The 20,942-nt window shown below is 38.2% G+C and overlaps 1 protein-coding gene and 1 long non-coding RNA gene across 2 annotated transcripts; one reads left to right on the forward strand and one right to left on the reverse strand.

Moving 5' to 3' along the window:
* Positions 1-1,648: 1,648 nt before the first annotated feature.
* Positions 1,649-11,391, reverse strand: LOC111873673. The gene is made up of 3 exons (XR_002844416.1): positions 11,353-11,391; positions 10,640-11,021; positions 1,649-1,905 (listed from the first exon to the last, which is right to left on the reverse strand). It is a non-coding gene; the product is annotated as an uncharacterized LOC111873673 (long non-coding RNA).
* A 516-nt stretch (positions 11,392-11,907) lies between these two features.
* LOC111873674 lies at positions 11,908-19,750 on the forward strand. The gene is made up of 3 exons (XM_023868591.2): positions 11,908-12,360; positions 15,218-15,387; positions 19,402-19,750. The coding sequence occupies exons 2-3, from the start codon at positions 15,235-15,237 to the stop codon at positions 19,693-19,695; spliced, it is 447 nt and encodes a 148-aa protein (XP_023724359.1). The 5' UTR covers positions 11,908-12,360; positions 15,218-15,234; the 3' UTR covers positions 19,696-19,750.
* The last annotated feature ends 1,192 nt before the right edge of the window (positions 19,751-20,942 follow it).

Here is a 20,942-nt window from a genome sequence, read left to right on the forward strand (position 1 = left end):
AGCTTCTTAATAAAAATGGATCCACTGTATATGTTGCAGGTCAGCAAACATGGGAGTATCCTGACCTGGCACAGCTTGTCAGCATTGCTGGATCCACATTTGGAGCTAGTTACATGGCAATGAAAGCCTGGTGGTGTAGAGAAGACCTTATACACTGAAGAGCCAAAAGTTATGGGATAGGTACCTAGTATCGTGTAGGACCCCCTCTAGCCCAGCGAAGTACAGCAACTTGACGTGGCATCGATTCCTCAAGTGGACTGAAGACCTCTGAGATGTTGAGCCATGCCATCTGGATAGCCATACACAGCTCCCTCGTACTTGTAGGTGCAAGATTTTGGGTGCGAATGGACCTCTCCACCACGTCCCATAAATGCTCGACTGGGTTCATCTCGGGCGAACGTGGTGGCCACACCATTCGTTGGAAGTCTCCAGAATGCTCCTCAAACCAATTCTGGACAACTCCGGCCTGACGACACGGTGCATTGTCCTGCTGTAATATCCCATCGTTGTTGGCGTACATGAATTCCATGAAGGGCTACAAATGGTCACCAGTCAATGACATGTTTAGGTGGACGAGCAGACCCAACTCATGTCACGTGAACACACCCCACACCAGTCTGGAACCACAACTAGCCTACACAGTCCCTTGTTGACAACTGGGGTCCATGGTCTCATGGGGTCTGCGCCACTCCCGAACCCTACCATATGCCCAAAACAACTGGTACCATGACTCATTTGACCACACCAGAGGTTGCCAATCCTCCAGGGTCCAATTAGCAATGTCACAAGCCCACGTGAGGCACTGTGTCTGGCGTCGTGGTGTTAACAGAGGCACTATGGTCGATCTTTTGCTCCCATATCCCACAGAAGCTAAAGAACGCTGCACTGACCTGCTGGATATGCATCTGGTACCTACTGCATTGAATGTGGATATAATTTCAGCCAGTGTTGCTTGTCTGTTACCACGGACAATTCTAGCTAGACGCCACTGGTCACGATCATTAAGCACTCGTGGTCGGCCACTGCGCTGTCCAGTGGGTGGAAATGCCTTCCACAAGGAATTCCCGGTACACACGTGACACCGTGGATCGAGAAATGTTGAATGACTGCACAACTTCGGAAATGGAATGTCCCATCCACCAGGCACCCACTATCATGCCCTGTTCAAACTCCGATAATTCACGTCAGCTTGCCATAAGCAGACTGGCCGGTGTTCAACCTGACTTGTGAGAGAACACCTCACAACTGATACTGCTCTTGGCATACCCAAGCTGTCAAGGGACAGTGGTGCCACTTAAAAATAAATTTACTTACTGCTATCCCATGACGTTTGGCACTTGAGTGTATGTGATATTTGGAGTCTGTAATTCAGTGAGAGTGTTATACTTCCTGTGTTTAAATACACTGCCAGGAAACAGCTAGAGGAGATTGTAATAGATTCAGGACACTGATCTGTAAAGTGTATGTAGTCACTCGTATGCACAATATGTAGCCTCAGTTAATACATTAAACTAACTATGAATAAAACATCTTTTCATATGGCCTGTCTGAATTCAAAATAATTATCACAAAGTTTGGCTGTGAGATGTCAAACAAGTTCATTACAACATCTACCAATGCAGAAAATTAAAGAGGTGGCAACACAATCTGAGGTAAATATTTTGTTTATTACATAAATAACTCTTGCAACATATAGGAACATATTCAAGCACAAACAAATATAAGGAACATATCAAGTATGCATAACTAAATTTTACTTATTAGTACCTAAAGAAAAAAAAAACATAATTAATATTTGCCTTGACACAGTCTATTTTATGTTTAAGGCGTGTAAATGCAAATCCTTCCAAATCAGTCAGGAAGTCAAACTGCACCACCATGACAGTCAGATATTGTTGCACTGTACTGCAAACAAAAGATGACACAGGTAAAGAACAACTTATTCTAACAACGGTATAGTTAGGGGCCATCAACACTCAAGAACTCCCCAGCATTTTATGGAACCGAAGGTTCATTACCGTGTTCACAAGAGCCCCCCACTGGTCCCTATCCTCAACCAGATCAATCCAATTTATACCATCCCATCCTATAGGGACTGCTCAGTAATGAAAATAGTACCAGGGGTCCACAAATATATCTGTCTGCTCAGCCATTAAGTAAAAGTGGTTAATGAATGGAAAAATCTTTGAATTTATTCACAAACATTCCCTCTTGCTTTCATTTCTCATCTCTCCGTAGATGATGTTATATTACACAAGGGACAGTATTCTACATGTCATGTACACTTTGTAATGAGAGGTAGCAGAGTTAGGGGAATTTAAAATTGCATAGGTAGGCACAGGCTCTCTTCTGGAGACATGTCTGGGGAACACAGGCAAAGAGCACCAATATACGTCAACCCCCGACTATTAATATTTGACAAGTGGTATGGGAATATCTTCAACAGAGATAGTAGATGTTAATGTACATTTAACTTATTTATTACAAATACAGGTATGCTACATGTTTTGACCACAATTCAGACATCATCAAGCCTTAAATGAACATATGTCAAATAATTAAACGCACTGGGTACAATACGGATCCATATTAGTTAACAGATTTCTGTATTGTAGCAAATATATCTTGGGAATATATTCAAAATATTAAAAAGGTAAAAACTGATAAAAATGGACACATTATTAAATGATATATGATACGAGTGACAAATTGACAGAAAATATACTATAAAAATTGATATCTAAAATTTCAAACTAAAAGCTTTGTTAGGTCACGTGCAAACTTTAGCAGCCATGTTGGTTGTATTAGTTCCATGTTGTCATGGAGTTTATAAATACAATTTTGTGGGATGTGATCCGTTGGTTAATTGTTGCGTTTCTCTTGGTTATATACAGCAGGAGCAGAGTATACTAACTAAAATGCAAAGAATGCCCTATGAAATACATAGGAAAGACAGGGCATACATTTAAAATCTGCTTTAAAGAACACATTCAAGATAACAGAACTAGCAGATGCAACTCGAAATTTTCTAAACACATCCTAGATACTGGACATACATACAACACGATAGACCAAACTATGAAAATCCTAACATCGAGAAAAAAGGCCACAAACTAAACACTCTCGAACATTTCGAAATACACAACCTGAGAAATCAATACAACTGACTGACACACATTCCATGACACATAAACCCAGTTTTGATTTTAATATTTCTTCTGCCACTGCCCTGAGGGAATCTGCCCTACACAAACTTCAAACATTCCATGTACCAAATCTGTTATAGTATTAATAACAATCAAAATCACTTTTGTATTAATTTTGTTATAGTTTGAATGTTGGCGTCTTATATCTCTATATTGTGTAGAGGGCGCTCCCTTCCATTCTTTTGTTTTGTTCTGTTCCGACAGTCTTACACAAAGAAGGGCCTCGTTCTTTGTGATTTTCTCTATAATTATTACTGTGATTAAACTGGTAAATTGAACTGACAATGTTATTTATTTATACTGCTTCCATCGTCTCAACAGGTTATGGGCCCAGGAACATTATTATAGATTTACCAGTGTTGTGTTAGTTGTGTGACTAAAATAGGGAAGCGATAAGTGAACAAAGAATAACAACCAACATGGAGCCTACAATTCAGATGTCCAAACTGAACAATGAAAATTGGAACACTTGGAAGTTTCAAATCAAAGTAGTTCTAACTGCGAAGGATCTTCCTGAATATGTTGATGGTACAAAAGAAGCTCCTACAGAAAGCGCTCTGTTGTCAACTTGGAAAAGGCAGGCGCTTGAGCTGAAGACGTGCTCGTCACCCGAATGGAGCTTATACCTCTTACCCATATAATGAACTGCACTACATCTCGTGAAATGCGGAAGAAACCACACTCCGTATATGAGAGGGAATCAAACGTTAGTGTTCATTTGCTGTACCAAAAATTTTACTCATTGAAATTTGAGGATAACAAGAACACCTATTTTACAGCAGTAAACCACCTAGTTGCTATGCTCAGACAAAGAGGAGAGGAACTCCCCAAGAAAATGGTAATCACCAAGCTCATTAGGACTCTTCCTGACGCTGATAAGCACTTTATTTCGGCATGGGAATCTGTATCAGAAACCGAACAAACGTTGGGAAAATTAACTGCTAAGCTGCTTATAGAAGAAGAAAGAATGAATGCACAAAAAGGAACAGTAGCCCTGGCTGCAAGAAAGTCGAGTACAGTTAACACCAATATAAGAAGAACAAGTCAGAACAAAAATTCTATGTGTGAAAATTGTGGAATTCCGGGCCATGCTAAACAAGACTGCAGGAAAAGGATTCAAGTCAAACAATGTAATTACTGCAAGAAAAAAGGGCATTGGCTGGCTGACTGCTGGTGTAGAAAGAAGAAAAATGAAGGGGGAAACTCAAACAGACAAGAGAACCGGACAAGTTCAACTAGCCAAGACAATATAGCAGTCATGAGTGTAAATTCCCATCCAATCAACACTGCTTGGTATTTAGACAGTGGAGCCACACAGCACATATGCAAAAATATCAACATGTTCGACACCTACTCCGAACTCAAGATACAAAAAGAGGTGAAGATAGGAGACGGAAAACCACTCAAGGCAATTGGAGTAGGCACAGTTAATGTTAAGTCATACACAGGTCAATAGTAGAGTGAATTCACCGACTACACAACACGTTTCTTATTATCACTACATGTTTCGACCTCAAGAGGTCATCCTCAGGTGTATGAACACGGCAGTATAATTACACGCGGTCACATTCACTTTTTCTCATTCGATCTTATCCAGATTTATGCTCACTAATATACTGAGTTCTTTTATAAAACCCAGGTTAAAATTATTCTAATTAGAATAATTTTAACCTGAGGATGACCTCTTGAGGTCGAAACATGTAGTGATAATAAAAAACATGTACTGTATGTACCGGACATGTGTACAAATCTTTTCTCTCTGGGTACAGCCCTAGACAAAGGTTTTTATTTGCATTCAGATAGCAAAACCTCAAAATTGATAGAGAACAAGACAAATAAAGTGTGTGCTGTGGCAAAGAGAGAGGACAAAAAAAGGCTCTACAAACTGAACTTTGAAATAAGCAAAAATTCTGATTTTAAAGATGAGTGTTTAGTCACAGACTCAAAAGGGGATCAGACCAAGAAGACACTTATGTGGTGGCATAAGAGGCTTGCACACGGACATGTAAATCACTTAAAGAAGTTATTGAAAGAAAAAGGGATTGAATGGATTGATGAAAAGAAACCTTTCTTTTGTGCAGCATGTGTACAAGGCAAACAGCATCGAGAACCATTCCCAGTGAGTAAAACAAAGACTACAGAAGTTGGCGCCATAATTCATGCTGATATCTGTGGACCAATGGAAGTAAGCTCCATTGATAATTCTCGATATATGCTGGTATGTAAAGATGATTACTCTCACTACAGAGTTGTTTATTTCTTAAAAAATAAATTTGAAGCATCTGAAAAAATTCAGGATTTTGTAGCTTTGTGCCAAAATGAGACTGGGAAAACTGTCAAAGTTTTAAGAACTGACCAAGGTACTGAATTTTTACAACTGAAGAAGTTCCACGAGAAGTCAAATATTAAGCATCAGGCGTCGGTCACGCACACGCTTGAACAAAATGGCAAAGTAGAAAGAGAGATGAGGACCATAGTAGAGGCTGCCAGGACAATGCTAGCTGAAAAAAATATTCATAAAAGATACTGGGCTGAAGCAGCCAATACAACTGTTTTCATAATAAACATAACTGGAACAAGCTCGGTGGAAAACAAAACTCCTTTTGAGCTATGATTCAACAAAAGTTATGATCCAAAATGTAACCGAACCATTGAAATCCTTCCCCCCCTCTTTTTATTTCAGTAGTTTACGTATAAAGTAGAATTGTAAGAATTACTAAGAAACAGGAAGACACAGTCAGAACAAACAGATAGACCGAACTTGCGCGGACAAAGACATCTGTTAGTTCTTGCTTCCAAACATCTGGTGCTGCTTCGAAAAGGGCAGAAATGATACTTTATGGAACCCCCACTGAGTTTCTTTAGAAATTCAGAAGTTGACTTACGGCGGCAAGACACTTTGAGAATTCGAGACGTGACAGTCGCCCCCCCGTCATAAGTCAACAGTGGGAGGGCCAGGGGTTCATTAGCGACCCTCATAAGTTGCATCTCTGTCAATTTCGCTATTTAGGATTTTAGGCCGAAACTGCTTCTAAACCAATCGGTCATTGGCCGGAACCAAAATTAAGCCAACTCCTCTTATTTGAATCCACCTATCCGGGAATTTAGGAGGAGAAGAGAGGAGGCGGATACAATTAAGTTAGGACCTCTGGCTCGGCAGAGAGTCCAGTTTAAGATTAGAGGAGTCTGCTAAAAACTTTCGAACGTGGCGGAGGTAAACCCCGCAAATATACTTGCGCGTTAAACTAAATAATTTGAGCAAGTACAGCACCGGCGGCTTGGAAGCCGAGACTAAGCCTTATAGTGTAGATTTTTGACTCCGAGTGACTGTGAGAAACAATAAAGTGTTCCAGTGGCAAAGTGCATTGTGTTGGTCAGAAGTGCTTCACCCTCACTTGTCCGAGCCTGACCCTTAGCCGACCTGAGGAGAGAACTCATCGCCAGGAGCTAACCAAACCCATCGCCAGCTTCCACCCCACTCACGCCTTCCCTCCTTTAAAATGAATCGCAAACAGCACCTAGCTGCTTGCTGGCGCCCCTAATATCAGGTTCTATACGGGAAATTCCAATCCCGTAATCAGCAACGGAAGGAGGAAGCGGTGGAGCCTGGTCAAGCCGGAACCAGCCACGACCTAATAACTTCAACGGAGGCAACACCAGGTAGGGCAGTCAAAGTGACAAGTGGCAACCACCTTGTGGGCAAGAAGCCTAAAGAGAGGGTGGACGGTTAGAAAAATCACTGAATGCAGTTTTTGGAAGTGATATTTGGGTTCACATCCCAAAGCAACTACGTAAGAAGTGGGACATGAAAAGTAAAAAGGAGATTTTTGTTGGATTTGGAGAAAATACAAAAGGGAACAAAATACACTTGCCTGATACTGACAAAGTAACCTTAGAAAGAGATTTTATATTTGTTCAAGAAAAGGAAGGCGAACAGTACACTGAATATGAAAAAAATGATCCAAGCCCAACTCAAATTGAAGAAATGGACGACATTGCACAAGAACAAACTGAAGTCCAGGACGATGAACTGTATCAGGAAGATGATCCACCAAAACAACAGCAAAATGTCATGCAACTAAGAGAAAACCTTCGGAAACCCGACAGGTACTCAGACTATGCCACAGCTTATTTTGGTGCCATTGATATAGATGAGCTGATAAAACTATGAGGACGCAATGAAATCTCAACATGCAACAGAGTGGGAAAAGGCCATCGAAAGGGAACTTCTAGCTCTCAGAGAGAGTGACACTTGGACTGTGGTGGATAAACCAGTGAAGTGCAACGAAATAGACAGTAAGTGGGTGTTTAAAGTAAAGAAAAATGAATACAATGAAATCACACAGTTCAAAGCTCGACTGGTAGCTCGTGGTTTCCAACAGAAAGGGTTACAATATGATATCTATGCCCCTGTGGAAAAGCTGCAGACTTTTAGGATACTCTTAGCTGTAAGTGTCAATCTTGATTGGACCATATATCAAATGGATGTCTGTAATGCTTTCTTACATGGATATATTGCTGAAGAAGTTTACATGTCACTGCCAAAGAATTGTAATTTACCCAAAGATAAAACTTGTAGGATAAACAAATCCATTTATGGTTTGAAAAAGGCTCCTAAAAACTGGTATAAACGTTTTGATTCTTTCATGAAAGACAATTTGTTTGAAAAATCAAAAAGTGATTATTGTTTGTATATCAAGGTAGAACAAAATGAAAGGATTTATGTTTTAATATTTGTTGATGATTTGATTATCACAGGTTCAAATGAAGATAAAGTCAACAAACTAAAAACTGGTTTGTCAAATGCATTTAAGATGAAAGATTTGGGGACAAGTTCTTACTATATAGGAATATCAGTACATCAAGATATTGAAAATGGTGTTGTCACTTTGGATCAAGAGAATTATTTAAAGAATGTACTTGATCGCTTTGGCATGTTAAACTGTAAGGTTTCCTTTACACCTATGGATAAAAATTTTGATCAGAACTTACTAATAAAGGAAAAATCTGAAAGTTCTGAACTGGAATCAAAATGTAGACAGGCCATAGGCTCTATTATGTATGCAGTCTTAGGTACTCGTCCTGACCTTCGTGCAGCTGTGAGCTTGCTTAGCTGATATCAAATTTGTGCAAGCATGGAACTGTGGAGATGTATATAGCGTGTAATGCGTTATATTAAATAAACTATTGACTTAAAATTAGTATACAAGAAAGGAAAAGATCAGGAATTGATTAAGGGATTTGTGGATTCTGATTGGGACGGAGATCAGATAGACAGAAAATCCACTACAGGGTTTTGCTTTCAAGTATAGTGTTATGGTGTACAAAAAAGCAACCCTGTGTTGCCTTGTCTTCCACAGAGGCAGAACATATAGCCCTGTGTGCTTGTGTATGTGAGGCTTGTTGGTTCCGTCACATTGTTATTGAACTAAATGTGGTTGAAGATATCAATCTGTGTGTGTCAATCTTTGAAGACAATCAGTCTGCAATAAAAATAAGCAGATCCTGTGAACAACCTAAAAGATTGAAACACATAGACATCAAATACCATTTTGTCCAAGAAAGGTACAGGATGGACTTGTTAAAATAAGCTACATAAACACTGGCAATCAGTTAGCAGGTATTCTTACAAAACCTCTGGGTAAAATTAAGCTTGAAACACTCAGGGGAAGAATGTTTGTTTCACAGTAAAATTTTGGTTTGTTATTAGATTTAAACTTTGTGAATAATTTCTTTTGATTTTTAAATGTTTAGAAATTGTTCATCAAAGTTCTATATTTTGATTGAGGGGGGGGTGTTATAGTATTAATAACAATCAAAATCACTTTTGTATTAATTTTGTTATAGTTTGAATGTTGGCGCCTTATATCTCCATATTGTGTAGAGGGCGCTCTTTACCATTCTCTTGTTCCGCCAGTCTTCCACAAGGAAGGGCGTGCTGAATTAGTGATTTCAGTGAGAGTCTGATGCTGCCTGAGAGTTTGTGTGTTCAACCTTCTTGTGACAAAGGGGGACATTACCCTGTCTCGTTCCTTGTGATTTTCTCTATAATTATTACTGTGATTAAACCAGTAAATTGAACTGACAATGTTATTTATTTATACTGCTTCCATCGTCTCAACAATATTAGATACTAAATGTGAATACAATGTAAGTCCCTGAAGGTAATAGGCTTACGGCAATCAACCAATCAAAATCGTACAGACCAGGAAAGGAGTGAATCGACTGAACAGTTCAAGCTCACAATAGAATGGATCACTCGTGTTGGGCCTCAGCTGTCCGGAACCAGGAAGTGAAACAGTGGAAGGGGGAAGGTAGTAAAAAGGGGGTGGGGCCCTGTGACGTAACGCAGACACGGCATTACAATTTAAATGATTAAGTAAAAATATACATGTTCCACCTTTCGATGTAGTCCTACAATAGCTGGCACCCAATTTATAATTTTCAATAACAATACTACTCAAATCTGTGTAACTTAAATGGTGCTCAGTTATGCAGATGATATGTGGACAATCTGGATATAAGAAGCTTAATAATTCGTTTATCCTATTATCTCAAGCCACAAATATTCTGATATATTTTCAGAGAATGATGTATAACAGGTGATTTGCTACCTTTATTTAATTTGGTAGAATGTACTGCACTTGAATTACATGTGTTATAGCGTTTAGTAGTTAATTTGAAATTTCCCATAAAGATCCTTTGCTTTTATTACAGGCTTCTTTCTAATATGCTTTACTAATGTATTTTCAACAATCTCAACTGAAGTCAGTGGAAAAAGTTGATTTACAGAAGAACTAATTGTTCAAGGTTGAACTTCATGATATCTGAGTGCTATGATATTTGTGCTGAGATTATTTTCCTTCTCTATAAGAGGAAAAATCTGAAGAACTAAACTGAATGATAGTATTTCTTTACCCAGATCATTCAAGCGTAATCCATGTTTAATACACAAGTGTCTATTTTAATTTATTCCCACCAGACTGAGATGTGGAAATAGTTTTTTGAGCTTGAGTAGTTTTCTATTAAAATTAGTAATTTCATCGAGAGTAATATTAGGACCTTTTAGGTCATGCCTTTAAAAAGAGACTGTTAAAAGAATCACAATCATATTAGTGACTCTCTTAATGAATTCAATAAAATCATTAAAAACCGTACTTAATTTTACTCTACCAACATCGTTTGACCCACAACAAATAATAAAATATTTGTCTATCAAATTATCAACATCTTTTGTAGCTTGTCCCAATATTATTTTGGTACCAGCTCCAGGTTTAATGTAACCACTTACTTGGAACTGATCATTCAAATAGTGTTTCATATTTTCTGAGTAGCCTCTTAGATGACTATCACCTATCAACAATATTTTATGGTTTGAAGATTTTGTGAGATTGTTTTTTACTACTCAGCAATTTGGGATATAATTCACTTACATAATTATGAAGAGTGACCACTTCCTCATCTCGATTATGCACTTTTTTTGGTACACCAATACGATCCTTTATATAATGCCTAGTCTGTGCATTTTCTGTATCACGATGATTCTTTAACTTCTTCACCGATGTAATTCCTTCTGTTTTAGATGCGCCATCTTCTCCAGCTGATGGGTAGTCCATTAGATTTAATAGAACGTTATACCGGTTATTAGTAGTTACAGGAAAGTATGGAGTATATGTACAGTTCCTATGTTCTTCTTTTCAATATTTCTATACCTTTTACATTCGGTCGTTAGCCAACTATTTTGAGAGTCGTCCGACTTCACATTCACCGCTACACCACGTATAACCTCAAGTCTGACGGAAGTCTCTTCAAACTCTTTAAACAAGAGATTATTTGTAAGATTTGAGGCTTTCACGGCGGTGACTATGTAGAAAGCAGTCTTCTGGGATTTGGCACCGTGTATATGTGGTGTTAACGTTTCGGAGGAACGTATCGCCTCCATCTTCAGGGTAGAAGAAAAAATATATAAGAAATCTGCAAGCGAAGAGACCGTGAGAACCGGTTTACAGATATTTTTTTCTTCTACCCTGAAGATGGAGGCGATACCTTCATCCGAAACGTCGGTTAACACCACATATACACGGTGCCAAATCCCAGAAGACTGCTTTCTTCAAGAGTTTATTTCGATTAATTCAGACATTCAGACCGTGTGTACAACTTAATCTCAGTCGCCATCTTGTTTCCTTGCACTCATTTGCTCATTTAGCCTTTCACCTTGACTGCAAGAGCTGCCCATTTCGCCTAGATAACCTTGTCATATTATATCAATTACTTTTCAAACTTTAAGTACCGTATTACATGGCAAACAATTTTATATATATGTATTTAGTATTAGTGGTGCCTATTTATTAGTTTTACAATTTATTTCCAAATCCAACCATCAATTCTCCATTGTGACGACCGTGACGATTGTGACACCTATCGGATGATGTAGAAGTTACAAATTCACGCATAAAGCGACAATCGATGTGATTGGAGATTGAGAAGTGCTATACTATATAGTGTTCGCCGGCGACCAATTAGGGGCCGTGTTTCATTATAGATATGGATACGTAGGTAGCCATTTTCAGTTATACACATAAGTAGCAGAGAGAAGGCCTGGAGGCCTGGAGGGAGAGGTTCAGTTCTTTTTTACAGATACTAAAACATTTTTTGCAGGAAACATATCAGTATGTTAGTGCTGGAGTTTTAATAGGTGATTTTCAAGGTGTTCCGAAGTCCTGTTTAATATGGAATCATGAGTTGCAGATGTTAAACTGTTTTTTAGTTCCGTTATATCTGTGGTTTCCCAATGAGATTGTGAACAATTACTAAACTAAGGCGATTTTATTCTGTTGGAGTTAAGTGTGGTGAGAATGAATACATCTAGGGTGAACAGTTACTAAACTAAGGCGATTTTATTCTGTTGGAGTTAAGTGTGGTGAGAATGAATACATCTAGGGTGAACAGTTACTAAACTAAGGCGATTTTATTCTGTTGGAGTTAAGTGTGGTGAGAATGAATACAACTAGGGTAAATATGTCCAAGGTAGCGAAAGAGGTAGCCGAAGAACATATTATACCTCGTTGATTCTATCATGAAGAATGTTGGAGATGTATATACTTCGCTCTTCACTCAGAACTTTGTTTCAACCTTGTACGGTGTTTTTGAAAAGGTATTACATATTTTGATTTTTCGGGGGGGACTCTCGTTTGGGGTGTATTCATTTCCAGGTCCATAGTGCGGCTGGAAGGATTAGGTAAATTGAAAAAATCCAATGACCTCATAGGGATTCAATCCCATGACCTTCCGGCTTGTAGCGTAGTGCCTCAACCAATTATGCTACTGCATGCTCCCGGAAACAGCTGATATACATGAGAGTAAATGTGTGTAGAAATGCTGAATTATTTTGTCTGTCCTGATGTGTGATTTTGATCAATAATCTGCCCATTCATGAACTTTGTTTTGTTACCGTAATGTTATCCAGCTCCAGGTTTTGAGACCTTGATAGCTTACAATGTAATCTGTAAAGTCTTGATACAAAATTCCTTGGAATACATGTAGACAGTACACTGTCTTGGAAAATACATATTGAACAAATTATACCTAAATTAAATGCAGCTTGCTATGCGATGAGATCAATTAAGCCTTTTATGTCACAGGAAACATTGAAGATGGTTTACCATGCCTACTTTCATTCTATTATGAACTATGGATTAATATTTTGGGGGAACTCTTCACATAGTGTAATAATTTTTAAAATACAAAAGAATATAATTAGAATCATTACAGGATGTAGAAGTAGAGATTCATGTAGAGAATTATTTAAGAAATTAAAAATTCTACCTCTTCAATCGCAATACATATTATCGCTTCTCTTATTTGTTGTTTACAACAAAGATAAATTCAAATTAAATTCTGATGTCTATAACATGAATACTAGACAAAAATATAACTTCCACCTACCCTCATCAACTTTATCAGTATATCAAAAAGGAGTCTACTTTACTGGCATAAAAGTGTTCAACAATCTGCCACAAAGTATTAAAAACTTGGGCAGTGATACTAAAAAGTTTAAATCAGAGTTAAAGAATTATCTACATGCTCATTCCTTATACTCTTTAGATGAATACTTCAATGTAAATAGAGAATGATGTAAAATTAAGTTATATTAATTTTTAAGCTAAAATTGCCTGTACTTATATATGTAACCTTTTGACTTGTTCTGTATCCAAAGGTACTAACCTGCTTAGGATTTATAGAATGTAAATAAATTCAATTCAATTAAGTATTGTCTCCTCCCACCCCCAGCAGTACGTGGCGGCATCAGAACGCTGACGTTACTATGATAATAGGCAAGTCAACACCCCGCCCCTCTTCTCGCGGTGACGTAACATGGCGTCAGGCTACAGCGTAACCCATTTCGTAACAGGCAAACCCTGCGACTATATAAGGAAATATACAACTTATTTATTTGACTGTCACAACACAACAATTAAAGAAGTTCAAGGACAATGCCCAGATGTAGTTCTGCTACATGTTTTGGCCATTGGTGGCCATCATCAGGCAGAGACAATTCAACAAAGTACACCACTGAACTGCAGTACACAGAATTTTATACAGTGTTATAAATCATCTAAGATAATTTGCAATAAGAATACAATAAGAGGTTATTTAAAACCAATAAAAAGTCATATATAGAAAAACAAAATTAAAATTTGATTGATGTTTTATGACATCAAATCAGTCGTTGGTTTCACTTTTCATACGTTTCCATCGACAAATTGTAAATTCGATGTTTCTTTATAAAATTGTATAGGAGGCCCAATAATTAATTAATAATTAATTGTTTGTTGAATTGTGTCTGCCTGATGATGGCCACTAGTGGCTGGAACATGTAACAGAACTATATCTGGGTATTGTCCTTGAAGTTCTTTAATTGTTGTGTTGTGACGGTCAAATAAATAAGTTGTATATATTGTAACACAACAGGATGCACGAAATGAAAATTATAAACGCTTGTCAAGCTAGATGCATATATAAATACATGTTTGTTGAATTGTGTCTGCCTGATGATGGCCACTAGTGGCCGAAACATGTAGCAGAACTATATCTGGGCATTGTCCTTTAAGTTCTTTAATTGTTGTGCTGTGACGGTCAAATAAATAAGTTGTATATATTGTAACACATCAGGATGCACGAAATGAAAATTATATAAGGAACCTACACAGCCGCTGAAGACAGTTCTCAAGGCAACAGTTACGAGTTAGTTACGAGCTAGGCAGCAGTTAGTCAGCAGTGAACGATTTCTCAAGGCAGCAGCCTAAGAGTTGAATTGTAGTAGTCACTGAGTTCAGTTGTAACGAGTGAATCGTGATAGTGTGAATTGATTATTGCGAATAGGGTTATAAAGTGTGAAACTCTGCAACAGTGTGAAGAGATTATTGGAAATAGGGTTATAAAGTGTGAAACCCCGCAACATTGTTATAATTAATTGTAGCCAAGACTTGTAGATTGTTAAATAAACCAATTAACAATCCGGACGGCGTCTTCAGTAACTAAACACGTTACACTGGTGTCAGAAGTGTATATATATTTTTTGCCTTAAAATTCTGCAATTCACAACTGTTATCTATCTGTGTTTCATTATTGACTGATAAAAATAGCCAATCATATGCAAAGAGCAAAAAGCTGTTCATGATGGTAAAAGACTTGGATATATTCTCTTGTGCTACTCTTAATGTAAGAAATAGCTTGTTACAGAGGATATGGTTTCTTGCTACCACAGATATGAGTATTTTTTTTTCCTTTTGTGAGCATGGTCATGTCAGTTGGTGACAAGGGAGAAATTTTGCTGTAAGGAAACTTAATTTAAGTTAAAGTTGTATCTAATTGTTAAATGAGGTTGTTGGTCGTGTAAAGCATGAGGTATGCATCATTTTAATAATTCTTGCTGCCAAGTATTGTAGATGTGATCAAGAAACTATCATATATTATGGGACTGATTCATGTATTGTACTTCCTTCTTGTAGGTGGATGAGAAAACACAATGGCCCAGATGTTCATATCATGTGAAACTTGGAGTGAAGTGTTCCCGTCAGAGAAGTTGAATGCGGTAGATGTACATGTAAATGCAATGGATCCATCATGGCCAATCACAGCTGAGCCTCCTACCATATATGTGAATCCAAAGTTTTTTCGTGTGAGTATAAATACTGTTTTTACTGTTGCAGTTTTAAACTTGAAATTAATTTAGAGTTGTTAATAAATATTGCATCAGTCCTGTAATGTGTGATGGTGAAGCGATCATATTCCTGCATGTATTAAGTTTGGAGGAATTACAGGCTGATTCTAATACAGCAGTATTGCTATGTTGTCCTTGGTTATTCACAATAGAAATTTCTTGTTTACACTAAGCCATTAGTGTATATCTACTTCTCCCCCAGGCAGTTAGTTTAGCCTGGTTATCATAAACATTCTCATTGAGTCCTCTTTACAATGTAATATAAAACTAGCAGAAAGTAGTACTGTTTTCTTGGAAATGATGCCAAATAGTCTGGTAGAATGTTATCTACAATCTGAAGGGAGGAGGTTCTTGGTCTTTGGAAAGAGCTGGGAGAATTTGGAATCCCTTAGTTTAACCCATACAGTAACGGTATTTGTTTCACATTCATAGTTACATGAAACTAAACAGCATGGGCTTTACCATAAGGTGAGGGTAGAGTTTTTCCTGTTCCATTGCGCTATGTTGTGAAGGTGTAAGGAGGGGTGGTGACACAAGTTCATACATTAATTTCAGCCTTAGTTGAAACTGGTAGGTCCAGTATATTCTTCAGCTGCTTTTCTTTTAGAAAAAGAGACTTGGTATCCATTAGATAAGATGCTAGGTGGGCCCCAAAGTTGGGTGTGAATGTGATGGTGAAGATTAGAAGAACAGCAGAAACAGTTAGAGAGACAGACTGGACATCTGCATTCTGAGCAGGCAAGAGTGAGGACCTGCCATAGTGTCGTGCACAGTTTCTAAATATAAATACTAATGACCTACCTTACTGCCCGCTACACAGTCATTTTGTAGCAGGCAGTTATTGTTCAACTTTTGAAGAAGTTCCCAGTTGTTAAAACAGCACAGTTCAGTGGCATCATTAACCCTTCAGTCCCGGGGGCATATAAATCGTTTTTGCACTCCAATGCCGGTGGCTATTTAAATAATTTAATCGAAGAATGCAGCACTTCACTTAAAGCTTAATAAACGGGGAAAAACTGGAGTTCTGTTTTTCAGATTTTCACACAACGTCAAGAGAAGTATATAGAATTAAAGTATTGACCCACACTACTTTAAAATTATTTTTGGGCCAGTAAGCGTATAAAAATTATTAATTACCTTAAAAATTCAGCTATGTGTGGTAGTCGCGGAAACACTCAATGCTGCCCTCATTTCCAACAGCTTCAATCAAGGCACGATCATCTAACTTGCTTTCAGTGTCAAAATCCGAATCTGACAGACTTTGTTCGGAATCACTTTCAAGCAAACACTGTAAGTCCTCGTCACTCAACACAGCTGAACGTCTCTTGCTTGTCTCAGCTATGGCTGCTACATGCAAGCTGCATTAGCTATGTGGAACAAACAGAACCTCATGGAATGCAAACAAGGCATTTGTTTATCATATCTAACTGCTGTCATAACAGAGGTCAGCGTCACGTATCTTTCTTGTTAGGTTTTCTACACGTGGTTTCTCATTCCGTTCAAGAAGCAGCACTCGTCACTGGTGAATGGAAATCGATTTTTTTATCGACCAACACGCAGAGAGATCACAGACTTTCCTTCAACCAACACGCAAGGAGGTCACAGACTATAAACCTAGCATATTTAGTTCCTAACTCTCCAAGAGATGGAGACAGATTTGTATGGCAATACTGCAACCTAGACGGCAAGCTACGGAACTTCTTCAGAGACTTCTAATGTAAAAAAAAATACCCCGGGAAGTTCAAAGTGGGATAACGAATGTACGAAATGATAGACAGAACTTTCCTCTTTCATTTTATAGCAAAAGTATTACTTTACATGAAAAGCAGCACAAGACGCATGACAGCGTTGCCCGGCGAGATGTGGCATTTAAATGCCGACGTGCTATGTACGTCGCCCAGCACTGGAAGGTTAAGAAAACCTTTCATCTCCATTGTCCTAAGCCAAATGAATGCAGTTCACATCTCTATAATCATTCTGTGTTGAATTCTATTGTAAAAAATTTTCTGTTTATTTATTCATGTGAGAACTTGTACATTTAATGTGCAGAAACTTAAAAATTTGTTCCCTGGTGCATCATGAGATGGCAGAACAAGCCATTTTAACCCATATATAGGCAGGCCCTGTTTCGAGGTATTGTGTTGTTCTTGTAGCCTGGAAAGTGTTTGGAATTTATTTCTCCAGTGTCTGAGTCTGCATATTTTTGACTCTGTGCATGGTATCAGTTGCAGCTTGAGGGAGGTCAAGGAAGATTGTCCCTATGCTTAAATGAAAATAATGAAATATCCCGTTATGTAATTTTGTTGATTCTTATTTTTTTTGTCACGATCATGTGTGACAATTGTATGGAGCAGATTCCTTAGGAGCTAATATTCTCTGAGCTATTCAAGAGATTGTCCACCTTTTGTAGAACCTGGGGTTGATAGCAATGCCCCTATAATGATGAATCCCATAGCATCAGTTCACATATCCATTTTAACATTGCCTTCCCATTTACACTTAATTCTCTGAAGAGGTCTCTTCCTTTCAGGTTTCTCCATTTAAGTTCATATCTCTGTGGTCTAGTAGTCAAGAGTTCCTGGCTACAGATCCAGAGGTCCCGGGTTCGATTCCCTGCGCTACAAGCTTTTTTGAGAAGCAGTGGGTCTGGAACAAGGTCCACTCAGCCTCGTGAGAATAATTAAGGAGCTATTTCAAGGAAATAGCGGTTCCAATCTAGAAAACCGAAATTAACGGCCATGGGGATCTGTTGTGCTGACCATGTGGCACCCTCTGTCTGCAGAAGTTGGCACTAACTTCGCCAACAAGCGGCAGTTGCTTGGTCGATATAGTGCACTTGTGAACTACAGGCCATGGAGTTCTTTTTTTTTTTTCAGATGTGTTCTGCTGAACTCATTTTTGATCACCCTAATAATACAAGGTTAAGGATACAAATATTAATGATTCTTATTATGCAATTTCCTGTTACTTCCTTCCTGTTCAATCCAAATACTCTTATCAGTCATCCTGTTTTGTATTTAAGAATGATGTTTTGGTAGCTGGACTGTGTCTCTGTGTTCAGTTAAAAGCATTTTATCCAAATATTCTCCTCAGCATCCTATTCTTAAACATGTTAAATCTTTTTTCTTCTCATGGGGTGAGAGACCAAGTTTCACTCATATGGGACAAGAGAACAGTTATATTTTTATACATTGTGAGGTGATTTAATTGATGACAGAAATGGGCCTGTGTTGATTTGGCATGGTCTCACCCTAACCTTTGTGGATTTATTACCAGAAATTTAGCCAGGTATTTGTTTCAGTGTTTGAAATAAAACTGAATTCCTGTTTTGAAATTAAAACCATTTGGAGGTAGACCAGCACAGATTGGTGTTCTTTTGCAGATCAGACTTAGGGAGCAAATTTTAAGGGCTCACAGACACTAGATGAGAAGTGATTGCTTGATATTTCGTGCTGTTAAGGGAGGGTAACATTAAGATGGAACGTTGAGAGGATGGGAGGTAGATACAAATATTTCAGTATGGTGTCCAGTAGCAGGCTGCCCCTTTTAAATCTTAAGGGTTTTCTACCTAAGTGTTGAGTAATTAATGGACACTAATGGGTGTGTAGCCTTCAACTTGGTGTTAGTTGCTGCCTGTTAATATTAGGCTGAAATGAATTGTGCAGTTTTTATTTTTAAGAGGTATATCTGTTATATCTGATTTGTCTTCACCCTTGAAGCTGTATGCTTCATCTGACAAACATTGTGGGGTAGATTACTGTACATTAGGGATGTCTATGAAAAATGCTGTTTGTACCTCTGTAGCTGACCATGAATGTACACATCCTTTCTGTTTCATTATTTACTAATCATCCTGTCCTTAGACACTATATACAGGGAAGTCTCTATTGAAGGTTTCTGTAGGGAACAGTGGGATTTTATTTAATTTCCCCTGTGATGATGTAACAGTACACAATCATTTTGTATTTTCAGAATTCTGGGACAGTTACAGTAACTCTTCCTGAAGCAGCTGGTGCTCCTGCTGTCACCCCTGGTGTACGATCGAGGTATCCTGGGCTTGCTTCTCGGCAACTGCAATCTAATGCAGTTCCAGAAAATAATATGGTACAGCCACATGAGGATGTCAAAAGTAAGCTAACAGACTTTCAGTTTTCATGCCTGGTTATTGAGTGTATGTGTGTTGGTGGGGGTTTTTCCTTGGGGAATTTGCACTGTACTGCGGCAGCATTTCAGTTCTTTCTTGTTGCATTTTTAATTTCCTGGTAGCGTAGTTAGTTGAGGCACTATGCTACAAGCCGGAAGGTCGTGGGTTCAAGTCCTGATGAGGTCATTGGATTTTTTTTCAATTGACCTAACCCTTCCAACCATGCTAAGGCCCTGGGGTTAACTCATCCTCTAGCAGACTTGAGTAGCACGAATACTCTTGGAATATTGTTGGGGGTAAAGGGTGGCTGGCGCGTAGGGCTGACAACCTTGCCATCATCTATGAGCTGATTGTCTAGAAAATGTGGGAACCTCAACATCTTACAACCCTATGGTCCTCCACGGTCTCTTACAGGGATACCTTTACTTTACTTCTCACACCCATCTTGCTTTTCTTGAGTAGAATTCTGTGGAACACTGAAGTTTATCACATTGATTTTAAGTAAGATAAAGTGATGTGACCAAACAATTTGCTGTGATTCCATTACTGTATAGCTCCTGTGTGTATTTTTTGAACAGCCAGATTTCAGAACAGGCTGAAATTTGATGAACTGTTCAAAACATGCAGTGTTTTCTCATGTAATTTCTGAATTTAAACACTTGTGTCCTGAACCAGAGGCATATAAATTATTAATTCTTCATTTATATTGATAGAAACTAAAAGAGCGCCAGCCAGTTTTGTGTTAAGGTAGTTTGTTATACATATTCAGGTGGAGTCTACTAAGAGAAGTCCCATTAACATGGGTCCAGTTTGCGAAAGATTAAGGAGCCAGGGCAGTATTAAAGGCAGATAAAAATGTACCAGAAATAGTGGTTTTTGATGAAAGAATTCAATATCACTTCAGTACAAAACAAAAACAAGTGTTATTAATAATGGAGCATGATGCCAAAACTGTTCAGAGTGTCAGCCTGTGACTTGAATGCATGTCTGAGCTTGCTGTATTGTAAACTGTTCAGTGTGCCTTGAATGTGCATTTCAGTGCACTGTATTATGGAAGTTTTTACATTCTTAGAAATGTGTGGATTTTTTCAGATATATAAATCACCTAAGCATTGTGCTTCTATTTGTTCTTTGTATATAGACTAGTCCCTCCTCATGGCCCCAGAGATGACAGTAAAAGGGTTTAAATCACAGGATCTTGCTGCCCATGCAAGTGATCCTCCATGGCTGTCACAACAGATTTGCTAGTTAGGATAACATAATCTGTTGCCTGTCGTTAAAAATGAAGGTGATATTCTTCAGGGTGTAGGTTCATAATATATATTGTAACGTGTTTACGTTACTGAATAGGCTGTAGAGATCGTTAACT

The sequence above is a fragment of the Cryptotermes secundus genome, unplaced genomic scaffold, assembly GCF_002891405.2.
Source record: "Cryptotermes secundus unplaced genomic scaffold, Csec_1.0 scaffold1469, whole genome shotgun sequence".
Lineage (NCBI taxonomy): Eukaryota > Metazoa > Arthropoda > Insecta > Blattodea > Kalotermitidae > Cryptotermes > Cryptotermes secundus.